The following is a 20,755-nucleotide window of genomic DNA, read 5'->3' as shown; positions in this document are numbered from 1 at the left end:
ATGCAGGCCTTGTTATTTATTCTGTGGAGGATCAGGAACAGAAGGATCATGGGGATCAGCACATGGTTTGGATGCCACTTTTTTCTCTTTTTGGAACTTGAGGGTTTTCACGTTCTTGCGTGTGGAGGTTGTGGATGTGCTGAATAAATACTGGGCAGTGGGGAGCTAGCAGAAGTTAGATATTAACTACGGAGCTGCTTGTACCGAGAGGCAGCCGATGCGGGACAGGCAGAGGATATGGAATCAGGAGATCTGGGTTTAAGTCTTGCTCTTCTGCTCACTAGCCTTGTAACCTTGGGCAGGTCTCTCAATGTCTTCAGCTTCAGTTCTGCTTCTGTAGAATAAAGTCTAAAACAAAGCCTGTCCGGGAATTCCCTGGTAGTCCAGTGGTTAGGACTCTGGGCTTTCACTGCCAAGGGCCTGGGTTCAATCCCTGGTCTGGGAACTACGATTCTGCAAGCCTTATGGCCAAAAAAAAAAAAAAAAACACCACCACCAACAACAAAGCCTGCCCTTCCTGCCTGACAAGTTCATGGTGAGGATTAAATGAGATATGGAGGAGAAAGCTCTCTAAATCTGTAAAGCATTATGCAAATATTTGCTGTCTTCATCAGTGGGATGGTTAAGAGGGTCAAGGTACCAGTGGACAGGGAAGTGAAAACCAAGAACCCAGTGGCAAAGGTAACACAGCACTTAATCTGCTTAACCAATCCAGGGACAGCCAGGAAGCTGCTGCTATCAGATGTGGTTCTTCTGAAGTGTGTAATATGGGAGACAATGTACAGAGTGAAGTCAGCTTCTAATCACTGTTTCGCAAAGCTGCTGATACTCTGGATTGTTTGCTTAAATGAAACCAGAAAGGTTATGAATTTGAGAAGCAGATGAAATGCTGGAATGGTGTTAAGTTAAACCCTTGTGAAATGAACTTTTCATCTATGAATGACAGCCACACCACACTTTATCTTGGATAGCATTTTCAGAGGGGAGCAGTATGATATGGGCTCTGGAATCAGACATATCTGGCTTCCAGTTCAAACCCTTTAAGCCTCTCAGTACTCACTGGTTTTGAATTTTTGGAGCAAGTCATTTAATCCTCCAAGGCTTGGTTTCCTCATCTGTAAAATGGGAATAATAATATTTACCACAGAACTATTCTGAGGATTTACATGAGTGAATGTATGTAAATTGCTTAGCACATTGCCCAGCACATAAATTAAAGCTCAATAAATATTAGCTATTGTTATTGCTGTTAACCCGGAGGGACTAACTAAGTGTGTTGAATGACTCCTCAGACTTCCTGACAATGTCACCTTTGAGGAAGGGGCCCTGATTGAGCCACTGTCTGTGGGGATCCATGCCTGCCGGCGAGCTGGAGTCACCCTGGGGCACAAGGTCTTTGTGTGCGGAGCTGGTAAGAAACAGATGACACCCTGGTTGTGAGTTCATTAAAGGGGAATGTGGGGATCCCTCTGCCCGTTTCATTCCCCCTCTGAGGGCTGAAACTGGTCCTAGAATCTTAACGGGTTAGGGAGGATCTCAGTGTCCCATTCCTTCAATGACACGCACTTTGCTGGATAAATATCTGCAGGCATGGTAGTAACCAATGTCATTTCCTAGGCAGCACAACCCTTTTGTTCACTTAAAGAATGCAATTTGGGATTATTTTTCAACCCTTGACAGGAAACTAGGGAAATATTTTTGGTAGTAAAGGGAAGGGCAACTTTTGGAACTTTCAAATCATCCTAGAGAACTGGTCTCCTGGTCCTTCCAGAATGAGGCGGCCCATGCTTATGACCAGCAGAAGGAGTGGGGTCCAGCCCACTGTGAGTCAGCACTCTGCCCACATTGGCTTGCAGCTAGCTGCCTTCTTCCTCCCCTGCTTCCAGTCGCTTGAACAAGCCTAGCAGCCTCAGACTGAATCATCTAGGCTTCTAACTGCTTCTGGTGACCCAAACAACATGCTTCACTCCTTGTGGGTGTGATCTGGTATTCCTCATACACTTTTATTTTTTTATGGAGGTATAACTGACGTATAACATATTAGTTTCAGGTGTACAACATAATGATTTGATATTTGTATATATTGCAAAATGATCACCACAGTAAGTCTAGTTAACATGTCATCACACAGTTATAAATTTTTTTTTCTTATGATAAGAACTTTTAAGATCTATTCTCTTAGCAACTTCCATATATGCAATACAGTATTAACTATAGTCACCATGCTGTACATTGGATAACCAGGACTTATTTATTTCATAACTGGAAGTTTGTACCTTTTGACCCTCTTCATCCATTTCACTGCTGCCACCACCACCTCTGGCAATCAATCTATTCTCCATATCTATGAGCTCAGCTTCATATCTATGGAATATTTTATACACACACACACACACACACACAGACACACACACACACCACATTTTCTCTGCCTATTCATCCATTGGTGAACACTTAGGTGGCTTCCATGTCTGGGCTATTGTAAATAATGCTGCAGTGAATATGGGGGTGGAGATAACATTTTGAGTAAGTTTTTATTTTCTTTGGATAAAATTCCACTTCTGAGTAGAAGTAGAATTGCTGGATCATTTTTGAGGAATCTCCACACTGTTTTCTGTAGTGTCTGTACCAATTTACATTCCCACCAACAGTGCATAGGGGTTTCCTTTTCTCTGCATCCTCACCAATAATTGTTACTTGTTGTCTTTTTGATAATAGCCATGCTAACAGGTATACAGTGATATCTCTTTGTGGTATTGATTTACATTTCTCTGATTAGTGGTGTTAAGCATCCTTTCATGTTTATTTTGGCAACCTGTATGTATTCTTTGGAAAAATGTCTAGTCATATCCTCTGCTCATTTTTCAATCAGATTGCTTTTTGCTATTGAGTTGTGCAAGTTCTTATATATATTTTGGATATTAACCCATATCAAATATATGATTTGCAAATATTTTTCTCCTACTCAACATGTTGCCTTTTTCATTTTGTTGATGTTTCCTTTGCTGTGCAGAAGCTTTTTAGTTTGATACAGTCCCACTTGTTTATTTTTGCTTTTATTGCCTTTGCTTTTGGTGTCAAATCCAAAAACTCAAGACTGATGTCAAGGAGCTTACTGCCTATGTTTTCTTCTAGGAGTTTTATGGTTTCAGGTCTTATATTCAAGTCATTAATCCATTTTGAGTTAATCCTCATACACTTTGTGACTGATTTTCTTTGGCAGGGCCAAATAAGTGACTACAGGGCTTCCTAAGCAGGGTGATGGGTGTAGAAGATTTGCCTCAATGAGCCAGAAGACTGTAGGATTCACGTGACAGATTTTTTTAAAAAAAACTCTGCATAAGTAATACTTTTTTGCCATAGAAAAAGAAGTTAAATCATACATACCACATACATACCACACCTGCACGCATGTGCACACACACAACCCATCAGCCTGAGAGAACCACTGTTAACATTTTGGTGTAGAATATTTCAGTTTGGTTTTTGGTTTTGTTTGTTTAATTCATGAGATCATCCTGAATATGCTTCATTTTACCTACTCTTTTAAAAAATTAATATACTGTGAACATTTTTCTATGTCATTAGTTAAAAGAGTTAGACACATAATTTTTAATAGCTGTTTAGTATCCTTCTGTAGTTTACTTAACTAATCAACCCTTTGTTGGTTATTTCAGGTATTTCTCAGTGTTTTGCTTTCTGGGCGAACTCACTAAATTATTCTCAAGGGGAGTGTCCGAAAAGCAAGTCCTCAAAGATATTCTGCATAGCCTTATTTGTGGTCTGGTTTTTGTGTTAAAACCATCTAGTGTGCCTATAAAGTGGGGAAACAGGTCGTCTTTGGGCTGATTCTCAGGCACCTGGACATCCTGGAGCTGCCTGAGCAGCTGGGTCAACCTAGGACACCCTCCAAGGTGGTCCTCAGAGGGCACCTGAAAGGACACGTCTCACCTTGGGGAGGCATGTTGGGTTCTAAGAAGGTAGGGGGTCAAAGAGAGAACAGGAGCCCAGCACTGGGAGCAGATTCCAGGTAGAGGACAATCCCTCATGCACTCATTTACTCATGCATTCAACAAACAGTTGTTAAGGTCTCACTATATATTAGGCACTGGGATAGATGCTAGAGGTACTCAAAAGATACAGTTCCTGTCCATGGCCTAGACAAGGGGGAGAGCTGGTGTTTGATATTTCACAAATGTCTCCTATTTCTTGCTTTATTTAGGGCCAATTGGACTGGTCAGTTTGCTCGTGGCCAAAGCAATGGGTGCATCTCAAGTGGTGGTGACTGGTAAGGTTTTCTTCTTTTTAAGACTCCTTGGGATGGAAGCAGCTGGGCCTACAGTTTTGGAGCAGGGACATGAGACCTGTTCCCTTCCTGGAGTAGGGGGTTTCTAACGAGGCTCCTGCTCTTTTCTTCTGGGTTCCAGGGTTGAAAAGCCCACCCAGGAGATGACCAAGTCAGGGCTGAGGAGGAGACTCTTTTGAAGCTCCTGGGAGAGGGTGGCTGCTTCAGAGAAGAGGACCTGGCTCTTTGTGTGTGGACCTCAGATGCTTATACTGCCCACTTGGTCCTAAGAAGAGTTTCAGCCCTTGGGTTGTTTGACCAAGCTCAGAGGGTGTGTGTGCGTGTGTGTGTGTGATGTGGTGTTAGTGGGGTATGTGATGTGTTTATAAGAGGATGTTTATGTGTGAGGTATGTGGTATGAGACACTCATGTGTGTGTGAGGAGAGGTTCTCTGACAGGACATGTGGGTATGTGTGTGTGGAGCAGCATGGTATGATGGAAGCGTGTGGGGTATAGAAGGGTGTGTGTGTGTGGAGAAGGTATCTGTGAGAGAGAATGTGTGTGTGTATAATGTATCTGAGAGTGTTTGTATGTATGAGGAGAGGTTATATGTGAGAGTGTGTGAGTAAGCATGTAGAGTTTTGTGGTGTATGGGGTGTTGGGGATATATGAGGGGAGTGGGGATGCAGAAGGGTTTCATTGCGTGTTTTGTGTGAGAAGGTGAGAGAGTATGTGTGTAGCTGTGTAGAGCTGTGTGGTATGTATGGGGGTGTATGGGGATGTAGAAGGATGTGGATGTTTGAGAAGTTATCTAAGAGATTATGTGTGAGGGTGTGTTTAGAGAGTGTGTGTGTTGGGCTCAGCGACACCATCACTACACCAGAGCTTCCTTGCCACTGGAATCTGCACCTTCATTTTTTCTCCCTAATCCACCATCCAGTTTCTCAGTTTGAAAGAAACTTTTGTTCAACTTTAGATCTGTCAGCCTCTCGGTTGTCTAAAGCCAAGGAAGTTGGAGCTGATTTCCTCCTCCAGATCTCCAACGAGAGCCCGCAGGAAATTGCCAATAAAGTGGAAGGCCTGCTGGGGTGCAAGCCAGAAGTTACCATCGAGTGCACAGGGGTGGAGACCTCCATCCAGGCGGGCATATACGTGAGTGGAATAAGGGTAGCTAAGCTGGTAGGCAGCTTCAGGGAATCAGCGCAGGGTAGTGAACCAAGTAGGATTCCTAGGATCAAGCTTCGCCACTGATTTGCTATGTTGACCACCCCTCCCCCCACCAGGTAATTCCTTGTTAACTGCTATCTTATCTCTCTTGTGGAGGTAGTGACATTTCCCTAACACCTTCATTGGGTTATTGTGAACTTCGAACTAGGTAACAGATATACATGGGCCTTGGAAGATTTTAAGTGACACATACCTTTAGGATGGGATTGCTGTTATGATCACATCTGTGATCATGAAAATAGTGCTCTTGGTAAAAAAAAAAATCAACAAAAGGAACAAGGAAGCATGCCTTAGTTGAGTGTGGGAAATCCCTATCTTGCTTTATTGAGGAAAACTGTAGTCTTTGAGTCATTGATACAAACTAACAGTCGTTAATTCAGTTAGTCACAAAGGTGAGGTGATATTTCAGTGTCACAGTTGTCTACTACTGTCCTTTCCCAGAATTAGGAACAGATAAGCTGCCAATACCTGAGTTACCCCTCAGCAACCCACCAGTAATTTATGGGATGTTGATGGGGGAGGGGCAGGGAGGAGTGAAACTGAGAAATCAAAGTATGAGGAAAAGAAGGAAGAAAAGAATAAGAACTAGATTCCAAGCTCTACCGTGGGCCATGTCCTCTGCTGTGTGCTTTATAAACATGATGCCTAATCTGTATGATAGCCCTGAAAATGAGTTCTCATTTTCCACATTTTACAAGGAGAGCGGCCCAGTGACTCGCCTTGAGCGCACTGCTCCAGTGCCTGGGCTTTCCTTACTCCATCTGGCTCCTCTGGAGAGGAAGGGATAGAGGGGACAAGGAACCAGTGCTAGGGTGGGAGGGGCTGGGCTGGGGAGAGCATCGGTAGCTGCCACTGCTGGGCATTCCTGCCCTGTCTCCCAAACTGCTTTCCCACAGCAGCACATGCTTCTTCCTTCCTTCTGAGTCACAGCCAGTCACACACAAGGGCACTGTCCACCGTGCAAGACATTCTGGGAAAACCTGATCCCTCGAGCTGTGTGGCACGGCCCTCAAGCCTGGCACACCCAGGCAGAGCTGCCTTCCCCTCCTCCTACCAAGATGCATATGGCACCGGGGGCCAAGGAAGCAGCGGGAGAGGCAGGAGCAGGTGCCACTTTTGCCCTAACCTTGTTCCAGCTGGAATCAGCCAGCTCTCTGCTCCACTGTCCGAGACAGTCAGTGGTCACCACATGGGAAGGGGCAAAGAGAAACCAAAACCCAGAGGGCGATGGGTCTGTGTGTGATCAGTGGAGCTATGTTCAACCCATGGCAGGTCTTGGGTTCCTGCCTCATGCCTGGCTTTGTGCCAGACACCTTGAGGGCTTGACCAGTAAGGTGTGTCTACTGTTTTCAAGTTGTCGGCAGGTCAGTGACCCCCACTCAAGAGAGAGGCAGTAAAAGACATGGCTTCCTAGTACAAGTCCTTCCTTCCTCTTGTGCCCTGCCTGGAGAATGTCTGAGAACAGGTTGATATCTCCAACTATTGATGGTGGGGGCCCAGTTGCCAGGCTACCTGAGGTGGGCGTGGAGGTAAATGTGACACAAGGGCCTTCACCAGCCTGAAGCCGGTGCCTGTCCTGAGTGGGGAGTGGAGCATCATGCATGACAGGTGCTGTAGAATGCTACAGGTCACTCTGCCAAGGGGCAGGTTAGGCGGAGGCACCTTATGGACATACCTGAGAGTCACCTTTCTGCCATGTGATGTCTAGATAATGTTCGTGAGGAGACATAGCAAATGCTTAGGGTAGAATTGATGTCATCTCCTTAGTGTGGAAGTCACAACAACAAAACAGTGGTCTGAGATTTCCTTTGCCTGTGGTCAATAAGCTACTGGCCTCCTGGCAGCCTGGGATGACCAGTTTGGAAGAGGTTCCTCTTCCTCCTTACCAGGTGGAGAGGAAGTGCTGAATGGGCAACAGTTTTCCTGGAAAATTTCTTAGTGTATTCTGTGGCTCCCTCTCGATTCTGAACACCTCCCCCAACACTTTTCCAATGAGGACAGCAGTGTTTTTCAGTTGTGAGATACCCTCCCCCTTACCGACAGTGTTTATATGTCACAGGTGATTTGTAAGTGACTGTGCTTCAATAAAAACAGAAAACATGCCAAACATTGAGCCCATCCTAGTGCCAGCCACTGTGACTGTCACCGCTAAGAGCCCTGCTGAGGGGGAGGCATCGTCCTATTCTCACACATGAGGAACCCATGGCTGAGAGAGCACCATCTAGGGTCCCAGAGCTCAAAAGTACAAATGCTGGGAGTCACCTCCACACTACAGCCCTCTCTCCAGGGTGTATCCTTCCCCTCGGAGGTAGAAGCTGTGATGTTTGCTGTCTTACTGCTCCATTGCTCAGCACTTAGAATGGTCCCAGTAAGTGCTTTCTGCTGTTAACTGTAATGAAAACTTAGCATGAATGAATTGCCCATTTTTCTGTCCCTCACATCATCGAGCACAATGACCCCCCAAAATCTCTGGAGCAGGCCTAGCACTCGTGAAGTTATGTGGAGATTGTTGGGGAAAATTTTGCTCTCTGCCCACTCAAAGAGGAAGCTGATGAATCCATTATGACTGACACCATTGGGAGAATGTCTCTGGAACAAAAATTTCTACTTGCCAGCCTGCACATATAAGGCGTTTTTAAACCACAGAAGTCCTATAGCCCTCCCCATTGGTATAGTGCTTGGTAGTTGTTTTTTTTTTAACCAAGAAGGTGGTCCGTTAGAGGTTTGATACTCTGTCTTGTGGGGAGCACTCTGGAGGAGGAAGTGGCTGACACCAACATCTGGTACTGAATTAGTAAAGCTTTTTTTTTTTCTTAATTATTATTTATTTTATTTTATTTATTTTATTTTTGCTGTGTTGCGTCTTTGTTGTCTCATGCGCGCTTCTCTCTGGTTGCGGCGAGATGGGGCTACTCTTCGTTGCGGTGTGCGGGCTTCTTATTGCGGCGGCTTCTCTTGTTGTGGAGTACAGGCTCTAGGCACGTGGGCTTCAGTTGTTGTGGCACTTGGGCTCAGTAGTTGTGGCTCACAGGCTCTAGATCACAGGCTCAGTAGTTATGGCGCATGGGCTTAGTTGCTCCGCGGCATGTGGGATCTTCCCGGACCAGGACTCGAACCCGTGCCCCCTGCATTGGCAGGCAGATTCTTAACCACTGCGCCACCAGAGATGCCCCCTGAATTAGTAAACATTTGAAAGATGCTCAGTGGCTGCTGAAGGGTCAGCGATGGTTGTAGGGGAGATTCTCATTGCTCTCTGGAGAACCTTTGCTGTTTCCTGGGATGTTGTGGACAGCAGCAGATGCTCCCACTGTGCCTCCACTGGTAAGTGTATTATTTCAGGATCTTTAAAGGAGGCATTGTCTACTCTGCTGCTCTGTTGAGTTTGGTTAACATGCTGAAGAGTCCAGCAGTATGGAAAGAGTCATACTCTGAAATTTTTGGATAGTTACCTGTTTGTATGGCAGCAGTGCTACTGTGAGTGGGGTCTGCATTTTCTCATCTTCTTGGTTTTCTTGTTCTTACCTCTTCTTCAGGCCACTCAATCTGGTGGGACGCTGGTGCTTGTGGGGCTGGGCTCTGAGATGACCAGTGTGCCCCTAGTACACGCAGCTACCAGGGAGGTGGACATCAAGGGTGTGTTTCGATACTGCAACACGTGAGTATGTTGTGGGTGAGCCAGGGTGGCGAGTGGCCAGCAAGTCCAGGGAAGGCCCTAGGTGGCCTCTGGGACCAAGAGTCTCTGCCTGTTTATTCATGAGGGGCACTCCCTGGCCACACTGACATCCGTGTGTTATGATAAGGATCCAAAGATAGAGCATTCACTTGTGGTTAAAGAACGGGAGGGCAGAGCTGACAGGGCTGTAGGGAAAGAGGGAGGGAGCGGGATTTTGAAACATGCTTTTCTTGGGTGTCTGCCACTCATTGTCTAGGCCCTCTCTTTTCCATTTCTTTAAGTGGCCAGATCTCCATTTTCCCCCTTTAAAGGGAAGAAGGAGAGAAACAGGACAACCGCAAGAACTCAAGTTCCTTGGTTCTCACTCCAGATCCCCAGGTCCCACCCTGGGAAGTGAGAGGGTCTTGATAAATCCCACCTCATGTTCTGTGGGTCCATCCTCTCCCCTGCTGGGGCACTCTGTCCAGGACCACCTTCCCCACCAGTGGCCCTTTCTCCCATCTTTAGAGTCTGTAACCATTCCCTCAGCAGAGTGCTAGTTTTCCAATAAACTCTGCCAAGCCACGCTGCTAAAGGGTATGATTGGATCATCCTGGGTTTCCCCACTGGAGGCTTATCTGCCTTTTCACAGTGGCTCCCATATGCCTTATGCCTTCATGCCAAAGGAATTCTAGGCTTCATGGCAGGCATTGCAGACGGACAGGGGACATTTGGGAACAGACTCTGTACTCCTGAATTATAAGTCATAAGATCCTTTCCCCATTGTTGGCCTGTAGAAATGACCTTGCAGAACCACAGAGCTACAAACAAATGTGGCCAAACTTATCTTGTGCTGGGTAGTTTTGGGGACCTCCCTCTTTCCTCCTGAAGGTTGAGTGTGATGCTTGTGATTTTTTCCAGGTGGCCAATGGCGATTTCAATGCTTGCATCCAAGTCTGTGAATGTAAAGCCCTTGGTAACCCATCGGTTTCCTCTGGAGAAAGCTCTGGAGGCCTTTGAAACATCCAAAAAGGGATTGGGGTTGAAAGTCATGATCAAGTGCGACCCCAAGGACCAGAATCCATGATATGAATTGGGCTCTGTCCTTGTCCCCACTCTCAGCATCTTGGGGGTTGAGTGGTTGGCTGGGCAGTGGTGGAAGTTTTTTTTGAGTAGTAAGAATAATTAAAATAATTCATTATAAAAAGAGAGGCTTACACAGAGGAGTTGGTGTGCCTTAAAAACACAAGTAGGGGGACTTCCCTGGTGGCGCACTAGTTAAGAATCTGCCTGCCAATGCAGGGGACAGGGGTTCAAGCCCTGGTCCGGGAAGATCCCACATGCTGCGGAGCAACAAAGCCTGTGTGCCACAACTACTGAGCCTGCGCTCTAGAGCCCACGAGCCACAACTATTGAGCCCGCATGCCACAACTACTGAAGCCCACGCACCTAGAGCCCGTGCTCCGCAACGAGAGAAGCCACTGTAATGAGAAGCCCGCGCACCACAACGAAGAGTAGCCCCCACTCTCCGCAACTAGAGAAAGCCTGCGCACAGCAGCGAAGACCCAACGCAGCCAAAAAATAAATAAAAACAAAACAAAACAAAAAACCCACAAGTAGGGAGGGACTTCCCTGGCAGCGCAGTGGTTAAGAATCCGCCTGCCAGTGTAGGGGACATGGGTTCAATCCCTGGTCTGGGAAGATCCCACATGCTGCAGAGCAACTAAGCCTGTGCACCGCAACTACTGAGCCTGCGCTCTAGAGCCCACAAACTACAACTGCTGAGCTCATGTGCTGCAACTACTGAAGCCCATGCGCCTAGAGCCCGTGCTCCACAACAAGAGAAGCCACTGCAATGAGAAGCCCATGCACTGCAACAAAGAGTAGCCCCCACTCACCGCAACTAGAGAAAAGCCCGTGTGCAGCAACAGAGACCCAGTGCAGCCAAAATAAATAAGTAAATAAATAATTATTTTAAAAAAGAAACACACAGGTAGGGAGAATTTGGGAGAACTTGTAGCCAGAATGACCTGTTCGTGCTGATCAAAGTTCGGCAAGTAGAGCAGAGCTTGGCAGGTAGGTGCCAGGACTCCCCTTCTTCCTGGAGTGCCTGGAAGTTGTGTAAGGAGAGAAATCTGCCCATTGGGTTCCTGGTTCTACTGTGACTGTGGCCAGATGGGGGATGAGGGCTCAGTTATGAAGAGACCATTTGCAACTTTATCAAGACTTAACTGGCCCAGAACCTGATTTTCACAAAAATCTGCAGCTCAGCGTTGGGGATGAAAGGTTGTGAACAGTTTTACTGTAGGATACAGTGCTTCTAGACATAAGTGCTATTCGGTATGATGATAAAAGAATAAGGGACTCTAGGATAATTTAAAAACCAAGCAAATAAAACTGAAATCCCATGTGAGATACAGCTAGCTTGCATCCCTCAAATGTAGAAGTAGACAAGGAACTTTTCAGCGCTGCTTGAAGAATTGCCTCTTCAACTCTTGAGAATTCTTTGTAACTTATTTCGCAAGGTGAAGAGTTGCCTTCCCAACGCGCCACACCCCCACTCTTCTGCACATTCAGAGGCAGCCACTGCAGGCTCCTTTGTCACTAGGCAACCAGGAGGCGCCTACGTAAGGACAGCCACGGGGAATCCTCATGGGAGACCTTAAATCACGCTTCTGACTAGCCCAGGAGGTTTTGGTCAGTATATCTGTCTTACCCACCCCACAGGGTTAGCGTGCCCTCCTAGGCTCAAAGCTCACTGATGATTATTAGACAATCTGTTCAGTTCTGGCCATTATGAGCGAAAAACCTTTTCCCTTCTCAGAGCCAGTTAAGGGTCTTTGTACCTTTCTGTCCATTTGAATGATAGTTCCAACCTTATCTATTTTAATCATGGGGTTTTCCTGGGTAAGATTTGGATCCAAATCACATCATGCCATTTGTGACTTTGAGATTACTAGTGAAGAATGAGGATATAGTAGCTGTGACATGACTTGGGCTACAGTCTAATCCCTCACTTCTGCCGGGGGTGGAGGGTGGGTTTGAAGAGGTTCTGGTTTTCTTGTGACCAGGGAAGGCTGTAACCAGTGCCTGGGATTCCTCAAACTGGTTTGGGTAACAAATTCTGCTTGTAGTACTCGACCGCTGCCACCATTTGTGGCCCTGTTTAGGGAGGAATCGACTTAGGTTACCCATTTCACAAAAGGAAGCATCTGGGATTTTTGAGAGTGATGCATTTTCTGCATCAAGTACAATTTTCATTGACTGTTGAAATTTTACTTTAATGATCTCTAATCCTCACAGCAAGCCAAATATAATTATTTTACAACTAAGGAAATAGAGAAATCAAGTAACTTGCTCAAGGTCACACACTGCTTTTCTTTTCTCATGTTATCTTTGGAGGAGGGTGGGATCCTGAGTCCACACACAACACAAATACACACTCAGGAGCCACACTGCTTCCTTCTCTGAGTCCTGTTTAGGTAGGGCCAAACTTGCCAGCTCCCTTTTCTTGAAACTCTTTCCAGCTCAGTGATGCCCAAAGTTCCTTGAATGTGGAATGAGAAAGACTCTTCCCTTTCTAGATTGGAAATCTTCCAATAGAAATGCCCCTGAAGGAGGTGGACTCACTGTGTTAAATTCACAAGTAGCCACTCTCCCTCTGATTGTGATTTGGTGGAGCGAGGAAGCCACTGAGCCTGAAAAAGAGGAGTTGCAGTGGGAACTCCTGGAAAGGTAGGGCTATCAAGGACAAAAAACATGTGACACATTTCACAATGGTGATTGGATCTTCTAAGTCAGTGTCTTGGAGCTTCCACTCCCTGGCCTGTTAAATGGGCTTCATGATACCTCCATGAGGGCAATTACAAGGAGTGAATGGGCTGATTGAAAACAGCAGTTCAGGGAACACTCCATTTCCAAATCCCTCCACGCTCTCAACCTACTGTGATGTTTCACAGCTTCCCAAGCACGGGCAGAGAGCATGGTTGGTGGGAGAGGGAGTGGTGTGGGTGAGCTGCCAGCAAGTCCTCCAGGTGGCGAGAGGGCCCAAGTCTGTGGTACTGAACCGGCCCTGGGGCTCCCCCACCTCTACGTCCGTGTTGAAATGGTCCCTCCACTGTTTGGAAGGGGCTGCAGGAAGCCCAGTAATTCAGTTCTCTCGCTACCTCCACTGAGTGTTCAGTGAGTGTTGATTCAGTGAATCAGTTCCGGAAACAAGAATATGAATTCCCCACGAGCTCTCCAAGCTTGGCCGGCTTTGCCGGCCTTTGTGTGCTCTGTCACTCGTGTGGCAGCAGTCAGTACTGAGGACCCCACCCAGCCAGCACTCCCAGCTTGGGTGGAGAGCTGGGAAGAAGAATCCTGCAGGCAGAGGGGAGGCTGCCCCACAGATGTCAAAGGAGAGAGGGGACACAGCTCCAGCCACTTCCTCTTGCCATCCACATTTGGCTACAGTGGATGTTGATATGAAGTCACTTCTGGATCCCCAGTCCCTGGTCCTCAGGCCATCCCAGTCTCATTTCTGTGTAGCACAGTCCTACCTCTCCCTTCCTGGTTCCTATTTTGCTCCCATTGGGAGAGCAAAGGAGGCCCATGGGAACTTGGTTGGGCCAGAGGTTAGGAGTGGGGGAGACAGATAGGATTTATTGGATATTTGCCTTTTCCCAGAACTGTCCTCTGCACATGATCTGAGTTTGGAGTACAGAAGCCAAAATATAGGACCCACATCCCTGGGTAGTAGGCAGGTCTCCAACTTCGCTGTCTGCCTCCACACACTGAGGTCCTTGAGGGCTCAGGGAGGGCAGCAGTGAAGTGGTTTGGCCAGGAGCTCATCACCCAAGGGAAGTGCCTCGAAGGCAGCAGAGGTACTCTGGTGCAGCCACTGCTGTAGTGAAGCAGCATATCAATACTCCAACGGCCTCCACTTCTCACTCCTGGCTTTCCTCTCTCAAAGCCTTGGCTGAGTCAGATACTGAGTTCCTTCCTTGGGCACCTGAAAGTGGTACAGGATGTGTGCAAGGTGTTCCTGCCAAGAGGTTTCTTAGTGGATCTCACCATCCGTGGGAGCTTCTTGGGGGTGACGGGTTGGAGAGAAGCCTCTGTCCTCTGGGCTGTTAGGTATGATCATCAGGGGGTTTGCACGCCCAGAGCTGGGCCTGGGGAAGTCTGGCCCCATCAGTGACTTCCCTGGGTGTGATCACCAGTTGGCCTTTCTGTGGTACATGTAGGACTGCAGGCAGAGGCACAGCCTGGCTGCGGGTGGGGGAGCCCAGCAGTTCATCCATAGTGAGGAGGGAGCTGTGGGAAGAAGGTGGGCCTGGGCCAAAGGTGGGCCTATTCTGGGTCTAGCACCACTGAGGCACAGTGGCGGAGTAGCTCCCTTGGGGCCAGCTCCAGGCTTCAGGTGGGTGATGCTGAACTCCTGTGGGTCCTGCCCTGACCTCACAATTCTGTATGCACTGGTCTGCCAGCTACAGGCACCCTTGGGTTCTCCAGTCCAGGGCACCTCTCACACAGCCCTGTCTCAGCTCCTCCTCCCTGGCAGGAGCCCCAAGAGGCTCCTTGGGTCAGCTGTTTGCAGTGCCCTAGTCACTAGGAGATGACGGTGACTGAACTTTCCCTTATCACACAAGGTTGTACATTGATAAGAAAATAAAGTCAGATAAGTAAAAAAAAAGAAAACCAGCCATATGTGTTCTCCAAGGATGCTAATAAGTTGGAGTACTTCCTTCTAACTCCCCAACCTATGCATTTCTATACAAATAAAACGTGTACATGTATTTATAATCAGAAATGGGAATATATTTTACTTACTTTTTTTTCCATTTTCACCCATAACAGATAAGGACTTTTTTAACCATCACAATTCTCATTAATGAAATTAACAATTTCTTCAAATCATCTAACACCCAATAAATTGAAGTGCAACTTTCCCTAGTTATTTAAAAAAAAAAAAAAAAAAGACCTTTTCCACTTGGTTTGCCTGAGTCAGGATCCAGACACATTGCACGTGGTTGATATGTCTTTTTTTTTAACTTTTTTTTTTTTAGTGAGTTGGTCTCTTTTTTTTTTTTTTTTTGGGCTGCACTGGGTCTTCGTTGCTGTGTGCGGGCTTTCTCTAGTTGCAGCGAGCGGGGGCTACTCTTCGTTGCGGTGTGCGGGCTTCTCATTGTGGTGGCTTCTCTTGTTGTGGATCACAGGCTCTAGGCACGCGGGCTTCAGTAGTTGTGGCACGCAGGCTCAGTAGTTGTGGCTTGTGGGATCTAGAGAGCAGGCTCACTAGTTGTGGTGCACGGGCTTAGTCGCTCTGCGGCACGTGGGATCTTCCTGGACGGGGGATTGAACCCGTGTCCCCTGCATTGGCAGGTGGATTCTTAACCACTGCACCACCAGGGAAGTCCAACCATTATTTTTACTGAGGTATAATCTGCAATTGTTGTGTTAGTTCCAGGTGTACAGCAAAGTGATTCAGTTTTATATAAATTCTTTTTCAGATTGTTTTCCATTATAGGTTATTACAAGATATTGAGGGACTTCCCTGGAGGTGCAGTGGTTAAGACTCTGTGCTTCCAATGCAGGGGGCCCGAGTTTGATCCCTGGTCAGGGAACTAGATCCCACATGCATGCCGCAACTAAGAGTTAGCATTCCACACTAAGGAGCCCATGAGCCACAACTAAGGAGCCTGCCTGCCATAACAAAGAGCCAGCACAACCAAATAAATAAATAAAATAAATATTTAAAAAACTATTTTTAAAGGTTTAAAATTTTTTATTTATTTTAATTTATTTTTGGCTGCTTTGGGTCTTTGTTGCTGCGTGCGGGCTTTCTCTAGTTGCAGCAAACGGGGGCTACTCTTCGTTGGGTGCGTGGGCTTCTCATTGCAGTGGCTTCTCTTGTTGCAGAGCACGGGGTCTAGGTGCACGGGCTTCAGTAGTTGTGGCACAAGGGCTCAGTAGTTGTGGCTTACAGGCTCTAGAGCACAAGTTCAGTAGTTGTGGCGTACAGGCTTAGCTACTCCGTGGCTTGTGGGGTCTTCCCGGACCAGGGCTCGAACCCGTATCCCCTGCATTGGCAGGCAGATTCTTAACCACTGTGACACCAGGGAAGTCCCAAAAAAACTACTAAAAAAAAGAGATATTGTATATAGTTCCCTGTGCCATACAGTACGTCCCTGCTGTCCATCTACTCCATATACAGTGCTGTGTTTATGTCAGTCTCAAGCTCCCAATTTCTCTCTCCTCCCCACACCCTGCCATCCCCACTGGTAACCATAAGTTTGCTTTCCATGTCTTTGAGTCTATTTCTGTTTTGTAGATATGTCTTGTAAGTCTCTCTTAATCTCTTATAGTTCCCCCTCCATTTTTGTTTAAATGCCATTGTTTTTTCTTTTTTTGGCCACACCATGTGGCTCGCAGGACCTAATTTCCCCTACCAGGGATCAAACCTGGGGCCCAAGCAATGAGAGGACCGAGTCCTAACCACTGGACCACTAGGGAATTCCCTAAATACCATCCATTATTATGTTGACAAAAGTGGGTCATTTGTCCTCCATACTCTTTTGCATTTGTTTTCATTTAATCAATTTTTTTCACTTAATAAATTATTAAATTCCTTCTATGTCAGTAATTATACAATCATCATTTTAATTTTTTTCTTTTTTCCTTTTTTTCTTCCAGTTTTATTGAGATATAATTGACATACAGCAGCGTATAAGTTTAAGGTGTACAGCATAATGATTTGACTTACGTACCTCATAAAATGGTTACCAGAATAAATTTAGTGAACATCCATCATCGCATATAGATAAAAAAGGAATGGAAAAAATTTTTTTCCATTCCTTTTTACTTTTTTTTTTAACATCTTTATTGGAGTAGAAGAAATTATTTTGTCCTTGTGATGAGAACTCAAAATTTACTCTCTTAACAACTTTCATATATAATATACAGCAGTGTTAATTATATTTATCATGTTGTACCTTACATCCCAAGGTACTTACTTATCTTATAACTGGAAGTTTGTACCTTTTGACTGCCTTTATCTTATCCAACTCCCTCTCCCCCAAACACCTGCCTCTGGTAACCACAAATCTGATCTCTTTTTCTATGAGTTTGTTTTTGAAGTATAATTGATCTACAACACTATTTTAGTTCCCGTTACACAGCATAGTGTTTCGATATTTCTGTACATTTCAAAATAATCACCATGATGTCTAGGTATGATCTATCACCATACAAAGATATTATGTAATTATTGACTATATTGATAGTTGCTGTACATTTCGTACCGTGACGCGTTTGTTTTTTCAACTGAAAGTGTATACCTCTTAATCTCCCTCAACTATTTCTCTTCATCTCCCACCACCCTCCATTCTGGCAGCCACGTGTTTGTTCTCTGTATCTGTGACTCTGTTTCCGTTTTGTTATGTTTGTTCATTTGTTTTGTTTTTTTAGATTCCACAGATAAGTGAAATCATACAGTATTTGTCTTTCTCTGTCTGACTTATTTCACTTAGCATAATACCCTCTAGTTCCATCCATTTTGTTGCAAATGGCAAGATTTCATTCTTTTTATGGCCAAGTAATATTCCATTGTATGTACATTCCACAACTTCTTTATCCATTTAACTATGGATAGGCACTTAGGTTGCTTCCATATCTTGGATATTGAAAACAATGCTGCATTGAACATAAGGGTGCATATATCTTTTCGAATTAGTTTTTGTTTGTTTGTTTTCTTGGAATAAGTACCCAGGAGTGGAATTGTTGGATTGCATGGTAGTTCTATTTTTAATTTTGGGGAGAATCTTCATGCTCTTTTGCATAGTTGCTGTATCAATTTACATTCCCACCAATAGTTCACAGAGGTTCCCCTTTCTCCACATCCTCCCCAGCACTTGTTATTTGTTGCCTTTTTGTTAATACCCATTCTGACAAATATGAGGTAATATCTCATGGTGGATTTCATTTGCATTTCCCTGATGATTAGTGATATTGAGTATTTTTTCATATGTCTATTAGCCATCTATATGTCTTCTTTGGGAAAAATGTCTATTCAGATCCTCTGCCCATTTTAAATCAGGTTGTTTCTTTTTTTGATCATGAATTGTATGTGTTCTTTATATATTTTGGATATTAGATCCTTATCAGATATATTGTTTGCAAATATCTTCTCCCATTCAGTAGGTGGCTTTTTCATTTTGTTGATGGTTTCCTTTGCTGTCCAAAAGCTTTTTAGTTTGATGCAGCCCCATTTGTTTATTTTTGCTTTTGCTTCCCTTGCCTGATGAGCTGTATCCATAAAAAGAATATTACTAAGATTGATGTCAAAGAGCATACTGCCTATATTTTCTTCTATAAGTTTTATGGTTTCATTTTTACATTTAAGTCTTTAATCCATTTTGAATTTATTTTTGTGAATAGTGTGAGAAAGTAGTCCAGTATGATTATTTTGCATGCAGCTGTCCAGTTTTGCCAGTACCATTTATTGAAGAGGCTTCCTTTTTCCCACTTTATATGCTTGTCTCCTTTGTCATAGATTAGTTGCCCATATAAGAGTAAGTTCATTTCTGGGCTCTTTGTACTGTTCCATTGATCTATGTGTCCTTTTTTGTGCCACCATACTGTTTAGTTTTTTTAATTTTTTTTTTACTTGAGATATAATTGACATATATAGAAATTATATTATTTAATCAAAGGATATAAATACTTTTATGGCTTTTGGAATCTTGTGATAAATTCATTTTGTCAGTTAGTACTGGTGTCAAGGTAAGAATGTATATCAGACTCACAACATTATTTTTTTTGAGCATAAGGCATTATAATTCTTTAAAAATAGCACTAATTAAACAGACCAATACTTAATTTCTGTTTCTTTAAATGTTAGTAGTGTTGAACTTTTTTACATTTTGTTTTCAATATAACTTTTTTTTATCACTAGGAAGTAAATCACTTTTTATTTATTTATTTTTTAATTGTTTACAATGACAGATAATTTATTATTCAACAAAAACTGAGGCATAAGGACTCAAGTAAAGAAATTAACAGAAAATATTTCATAAGACACCATACTGTTTTGATGACTGTAGCTTTCTAGTATAATTTGAAATCAGGAAGTGTAATACCTCCAGATTTGTTCTTCTTTCTCAAGATTCTTTTGGCTATTCAGGGTCTCTCATGTTTCCATACAAACTTTAAATTTTTTCTAGTTCTGTGAAAAATGCCATTGGTATTTTGATAGGGATTGCGTTGAATCTGTAGATTGCCTTGGGTAGTATGGTCATTTTCACAATATTACTTCTTCCAATCCATGAGCATGGTATATCTTTCCACCTGTGTTGTCTTCAATTTCTTTCATCATTGTCTTACAGTTTTCTGAGTACCGGTCTTTTATTTCCTTGGTTAGATTTATTCCTAGTTATTTTATTCTTTTTGATGCAATGATAAATGGGATTGTATTCTTTTTTTAAATAAATGTATTTATTTATTTAATTTTTGGCTACGTTGGGTCTTCATTGCTGCATGAGGGCTTTCTCTAGTTGCGGCAAGCAGGGGCTACCCTTCGATGCAGTGCACGGGTTTATCATTGCAGTGGCTTCTCTTGTTGTGGAACACAGGCTTTAGGCATTCAGGCTTCAGTAGTTGCGGCACGTGGGCTCAGCAGTTGTGACTCGTGGGCTCTAGAGTGCAGGCTCAGTAGTTGTGGTGCATGGGCTTAGCTGCTCTGTGGCATCCTCATGGACCAGGGATCAAACCCGTGTCCCCTGCATTGGCAGGCAGATTCTTAACCACTGCACCGCCGGGGAAGTCCCTGTCTTCGTAATTTCTCTTTCTGATAGTTCATTGTTTTTTTGTGTTTTTTTTTTTTACATCTTTATTGGGGTATAATTGTTTTACAATGGTGTGTTTGTTTCTTCTTTATAACAAAGTGAATCAGTTATACATATACATATGTTCCCATATCTCTTCCCTCTTGCATCTCCCTCCCTCCCACCCTCCCTATCCCACCCCTCCAGGCGGTTACAAAGCACCAAGCTGATCTCCCTGTGCTATGCGGCTGCTTCCCACTAGCTATCTACCTTACGTTTGTTAGTGTATATATGTCCATGCCTCTCTCTCGCCCTGTCACAGCTCACCCTTCCCCCTCCCCATATCCTCAAGTCCGTTCTCCACTAGGTCTGTGTCTTTATTCCTGTCTTACCCCTAGGTTCTTCATGACATTTTTTTTCTTAAATTCAATATATATGTGTTAGCATACGGTATTTGTCTTTTTCTTTCTGACTTACTTCACTCTCTATGACAGACTCTAGGTCTATCCACCTCATTACAAATAGCTCAATTTCGTTTCTTTTTATGGCTGAGTAATATTCCATGGTATATATGTGCCACATCTTCTTTATCCATTCATCCGATGATGGGCACTTAGGTTGTTTCCATCTCTGGGCTATTGTAAATAGAGCTGCAATGAACATTTTGGTACATGACTCTTTTTGAATTTTGGTTTTCTCAGGGTATATGATAGTTCATTGTTAGCATATAGAAACACAACAGATTTCTGTATATTAATTTTGTATCCTGCAACTTTATCAAATTTG

The 20,755-nt window shown here is 44.4% G+C and overlaps 1 protein-coding gene across 2 annotated transcripts in view; it reads left to right on the top strand.

Annotated features, from left to right (window-relative positions):
* SORD (sorbitol dehydrogenase) overlaps window positions 1–20,144 on the top strand; it is a 45,203-nt gene extending 25,059 nt beyond the window's left edge. For both annotated transcript variants that reach the window (XM_089907277.1, XM_022587195.2), the window contains 5 exons: window positions 1,293–1,411; window positions 4,223–4,288; window positions 5,262–5,437; window positions 9,046–9,167; window positions 10,086–20,144. In XM_089907277.1, coding sequence (XP_089763403.1) covers window positions 1,293–1,411; window positions 4,223–4,288; window positions 5,262–5,437; window positions 9,046–9,167; window positions 10,086–10,251 — 649 coding nt within the window. In that variant the 3' untranslated portion in view covers window positions 10,252–20,144. The remainder of the gene's footprint in view (window positions 1–1,292; window positions 1,412–4,222; window positions 4,289–5,261; window positions 5,438–9,045; window positions 9,168–10,085) is intronic.
* The last annotated feature ends 611 nt before the right edge of the window (window positions 20,145–20,755 follow it).

The sequence above is a fragment of the Delphinapterus leucas genome, chromosome 2, assembly GCF_059928025.1.
Source record: "Delphinapterus leucas isolate spDelLeu-1000000601 "Yukka" chromosome 2, BTC_Dleu_Yukka2, whole genome shotgun sequence".
Lineage (NCBI taxonomy): Eukaryota > Metazoa > Chordata > Mammalia > Artiodactyla > Monodontidae > Delphinapterus > Delphinapterus leucas.
Note: the sequence above shows the minus strand (reverse complement) of the source record. Positions and strands in the feature narration are given on the sequence as shown.